The sequence below is a fragment of the Glycine soja genome, chromosome 10 (genome assembly GCF_004193775.1).
Source record: "Glycine soja cultivar W05 chromosome 10, ASM419377v2, whole genome shotgun sequence".
Classification (NCBI taxonomy): domain Eukaryota; kingdom Viridiplantae; phylum Streptophyta; class Magnoliopsida; order Fabales; family Fabaceae; genus Glycine; species Glycine soja.
Window position 1 is genome coordinate 43642048 of NC_041011.1, and position 4536 is coordinate 43646583.

Here is a 4536-nt window from a genome sequence, read left to right on the forward strand (position 1 = left end):
CAATTTCAATTTATTGTGGTGATTCCTATTAATTTTCAAAGTTTTAGAAGGTTATACTGGTTTTTTTTTTAATCATTTTTCGGTCAGATACTCGGGTATTTGTGATTACTTGTAACAGTATGTATATCATTAGGTTTTTTTTCACTATTTTATTTGTGCAATCTACTCTTTTGTAATCCCATTTGGAGTATTTTTTTTAATTCCTTCTACTTGGTTTGTCACTTTCAATGAGATCTACTCATTTTTATCAACAAAATCCAAATGAGACCTTAATCAAGAGATCTGAGTTCAATTTTACTCAAATCAATAACAAGTTGGATAATAAACCATTGTTTAAAACATGGATTACGAAAATATTCTACTTATAGCGTATATGATTATGCATTGCTAGGCCATAAATATGCGTAAGAAATGAGAAAAACTGAAGCTAATACTACAAGCTCTCACGTCAAACACAAACACAACGTGATTTTAAAAGGAATGTCACGTAGATCCGAACACCCAATTAGTTAACTAAAATGTCTGATTTCAGAGCATTGGAAAGCAACAAACCGTTATGGCTTTCACACGAAAATGTTTGGCCAAAACGTATGACTAGAATAGAAAGCTTCATGACTTAAACGTTCTGTTCTCTTCCCACCTTGATAAGAGAACACTGGACACACTTCTTCTATATTCTGCATTCTGGGTCTACAGTACTGCACTGGGATTTATCTTTGGTCTTCATATAAACCTCTTGGTCACCTTCTTTGCCCCACAACAGAAAGTACAGACCAATTATGACAATTATTGCACCTATGATGCTGAAGATTCATGAGAAGCAAAAATTTCAGAATTATATTAATTTCTCATTCCAGGAATGCTAGATAAGTGTCACTGTCACATGCTTTCATTCATGGATAAAGCTACATCATATAAGATCCTTGAATACTAATAACTTGTACATACTTATTATTACTCATTAGTCACTACTCACTATTTTATGCCGGTAATATTAAAAAAGATATTATCTCATTTAAAAGCTGTGCTACCACCATGGCACACTAATTAATTATTATCAAACACACATTCTAGATTCTACACATTCTCTTTTTCAATTAAAAAAATGATATTGGTAAGAGAAAAAAAAATGGCCAATTAGCTAAGCATTCTTAGTTGTTAGGATAATGTTTTATTTTGGAGACGTAAATACTTATATCATGAGTATAGGGCAATCTTAATAGATTTAAAGAAATTGTTCATGTAAACAAATTTCAAAATTATGAGGCATCGATTATTACCTGCCCAAATAAAGTTTCTCTCCAAAGACAAAGTAGGCTAGAATTGCCACTAATATCGTAGAAAGAGGATTAAACACTGTGACAAAAACTGGCCCTTTTTTCTCAGTGCACCATAGTTGAATGTAGATTATCAAACCAGCAACAACAACTCCCTGCCATTAATTATTGATATCGTTAGAACTCTGGATTTTGTACCTCTTTTTTTCTTTTTGAACAAAGATTTTATACACTTTAGCAGCTTATTAATTATATTATACTAACACCATATATTGTGGACCACAAGTCAACGTTTAGCCCTATAGTCCATGCTGAAGAGTTGTGTTCTACTATAACTGTGAAAGCAGCAGATTGTGCTGCTCCAACAAAGCTCATCCACGTGGTGAGTGAGAGTTGGGCAGGGTATCTTTTCAAAGTGGATGCCTGAATTTCCACAATCAAATGTTATACGAATTTTGTAATTATTTCAAGTTACAGAAGCAAGAGCTGAAATAAGAATAAAAACTAAAGTACCAAACCACTACGTAAACTATATATGTATTTTTATAATGAAGCCAGCTCTTTCTTTATGCATGGCATAAAAAATATACACATGAAACTTCTGATAGTTATGACTGAGTTAAGGTGAAAACCTGCATAATGTACCATAAAGACCATGTAACACAACTTGAAACTGTAAGAATTGAACCCTTTAACCAGTCTTCATTTATAGCAGCACTTTTCCCTGGAATATGGATTAGTGGATGCCATAAATTTCTCATAACGGGTCCTTTGTACAGTGTCATGATCAAAACACCAGCTAAGGAGATAATGGTCCCAATAACTTTTGCTATACCCCGAGGATTTCGAAGATCAAGAACCTCAAACCTACATTTAACTCAACTCTTTTAAGAATAAGATAAAAAAATGTAAATATATTATAATGACTTGTGTTTGAAAAGACGAAATTCATGTCGATAAAGAATTAAGTAAACCTGAGTGCCACTGCAATGATGAAGGTAAGGGAAGCTATGGTGTTGATCATGGAAGCAACAAAGGTCGGATTTGTGTATTTTAGGCTTGCAAAGTACATATTAAGAGTCACACTAACCCTGAAATTTTTTTAAGTTAGACAAATCAAGTTTCCTTCGCATAGTGAAGAGCCTCTGGACAATGGGGTACGAAGTTTTAAACAAATCAAGTTTCCTTACTTCCCTATGGTGTAGAGTTGTAGAATTAAGCATGCATTGTCCTTACCCTAACAGAGAAAGCACAAAAATTTCCATGAAAAGAGCAAATGTCAGCTTCGGTCTTGCATTTCTGCAAGAAAACATAAAGTTTCTTGTCAAATACATGATAAAAAATTATATGATCATGCCAAATTCAATAATTGTTAAGATAAAATAAATTTATCAAGAGTGCAAATGCTAAATTTGATATTAAAATGCAACCAGAGATGGATAAATCAAGCATTGATAATGCACACTTTTAAGAATCCATGAATCAAATTAAATCAAGCTGATGCATGGCACAAAAAAGAGAGTCATGCAAAGGAATACCAACTCTTGAAGAGAAATTAATGCATGTGTACCTCTCCAAAAAGTATGCAAAAGGGAACATCACAACCGCAGCCACAATATGGCGATAGGTTACATACACATAAGGGCTCATACCATGATTGAAGGAGGCTTCAGTGATGAAATACAAAAAGGTATAGCCCACCTGGACTAAGACCATTAGCAGGTGTGGCTTTAACTCTTTGCATACAAGCACATGAGAAGCTTTTTTCTGTGCCATAACTCGTGTAAGTTTAGTGATAGTCTAGTTCATGTGATTCACAAGCTCTCAAGAAGCTCAACACATAAAAAATATAGTTGATGTGCTAGTTGAATGTGATTCTTACTGCATTGATAACGATATGGTATCATGTTCTTTATTAAATTCCCTCAAAATGTACTCAAATTCCTGACTAGACTATGGCCTCAATATGGGCATCTGGATATTGGAGGACACAAAAAAAGTATATATTATCATTTTAAAAAATATGCTGGTTGAAGATTACATAACCAAAAGTAGCTGACTATTTTTCTTAACTAATTTATTTGTTGTGTGCCCTGAATTTATAAAGTGACATCATACGTGAAGCTAAATGTAATAGTTGAATTTGATCACCTTTTTCACACTTCTCTTTAGTGTGAATATAGATGGCTGAAAACTATAGCTGACCCGAGTAAAATCTTGTCTCCCACTTATGTTGTCCCATTGATTATTTTACTGGATCTAATTTGAATAAGGGGAAAAAACATCAGTGCATTGCCAAAATGATCCACAGCTGTTGAGATGTTTTATTAAATTTATTCAAGCACTTCAATTCCCACAGTCTTGCATTTCATTATTTGTAAGGAAATATAGCACTACTATTAGTTTTCTTGTTCCTAAAACTAATTCATCCAAAACAGTTAACTTTTATTGAATGACCAGTGCAAAAGCACTTAAGAGCAATAATAGCTCACAGCATCAACGGATATTATATCATATAATAATTTATTTATAATAACCAATTTATATTATCCAAAATTCAGTATTTCTACCTACAAGAATGGACACAAGTAGCTAGTAACTTGACCCTTAAGTGTATGAGGTACAGTTGTTTGATCTTCAGATGTATAAATAGAGCAATACATGTGTGGAGAGGGATTGTCTCTTAACTGATACTCTATTTTTTTTAAGGATTAGTCTCACGGTCACGGTTTTCGAATGTGAAAATAAAAAAAAGCAGTATTAATCCTTTCATTTTTTTAATGGGGGCATTCTCCTGAATTGTTTAATTGGAAATACTTATGCTGTGGACTGTATTATCATATAAAAACACAAGACTAATTGTTATTCAATGATTTGTATACTTCTTATTTTCTTGATTGACTGCATTCTGTGTTAAATTTATTTTTACTATGAAGTCATATTTGTTGTCAGTTATGCAGTTAGCCGATTAATTTTAATTATAATGCGTTAGTGGCAATTGAAACTTTGTAATAAGTTATAAGAAAGGGGTAGAAAATGAGGCTTCAATATATTTTGGCCAACTACCTACCTAGTTCATGTTCTCACCTTAATTAATGTTCAGTGGGAAAATAAAAAAAGTACGAAGGATAAAGCTTCCATACATCTTGACCTACTACTTACCTAGTTCATGTTCTCACCTTAATGTTCAGTGAGAAAATTGAAAAATACGAAGAATGAAGATGAAAGGGTTTAACTTCGAATTTTAATTTCATTCTCC

At 32.8% G+C, this 4536-nt stretch overlaps 1 protein-coding gene across 2 annotated transcripts; it reads right to left on the reverse strand.

The window, feature by feature from the left end:
* Positions 1-441: 441 nt before the first annotated feature.
* Positions 442-3339, reverse strand: LOC114370195 (WAT1-related protein At5g07050-like). 2 transcript variants are annotated; one of them, XM_028327482.1, is made up of 7 exons: positions 3160-3339; positions 2514-2576; positions 2252-2368; positions 1910-2144; positions 1542-1700; positions 1281-1432; positions 442-803 (listed from the first exon to the last, which is right to left on the reverse strand). In XM_028327482.1, exons 1-7 carry the CDS (start codon positions 3162-3164, stop codon positions 671-673), a joined length of 864 nt encoding a protein of 287 aa, XP_028183283.1. In that variant the 5' UTR covers positions 3165-3339; the 3' UTR covers positions 442-670. The 2 variants fall into 2 exon arrangements, with proteins under 2 accessions (XP_028183283.1, XP_028183282.1); XM_028327481.1 differs by having other exon boundaries at positions 2848-3339.
* Positions 3340-4536: the final 1197 nt, after the last annotated feature.

Coding starts and splice junctions, on each gene's coding strand:
- LOC114370195 (XM_028327481.1), bottom strand. CDS start 3,053: ATGGCACAGAAAAAAGCTTCTCATGTGCTTGTATGCAAAGAGTTAAAG. Junction 2,577..2,847: donor TTTGCATACTTTTTGGAGAG/GTACACATGCAT, acceptor GTTTTCTTGCAG/AAATGCAAGACCGAAGCTGA. Junction 804..1,280: donor GAGAAACTTTATTTGGGCAG/GTAATAATCGAT, acceptor ATGAATCTTCAG/CATCATAGGTGCAATAATTG.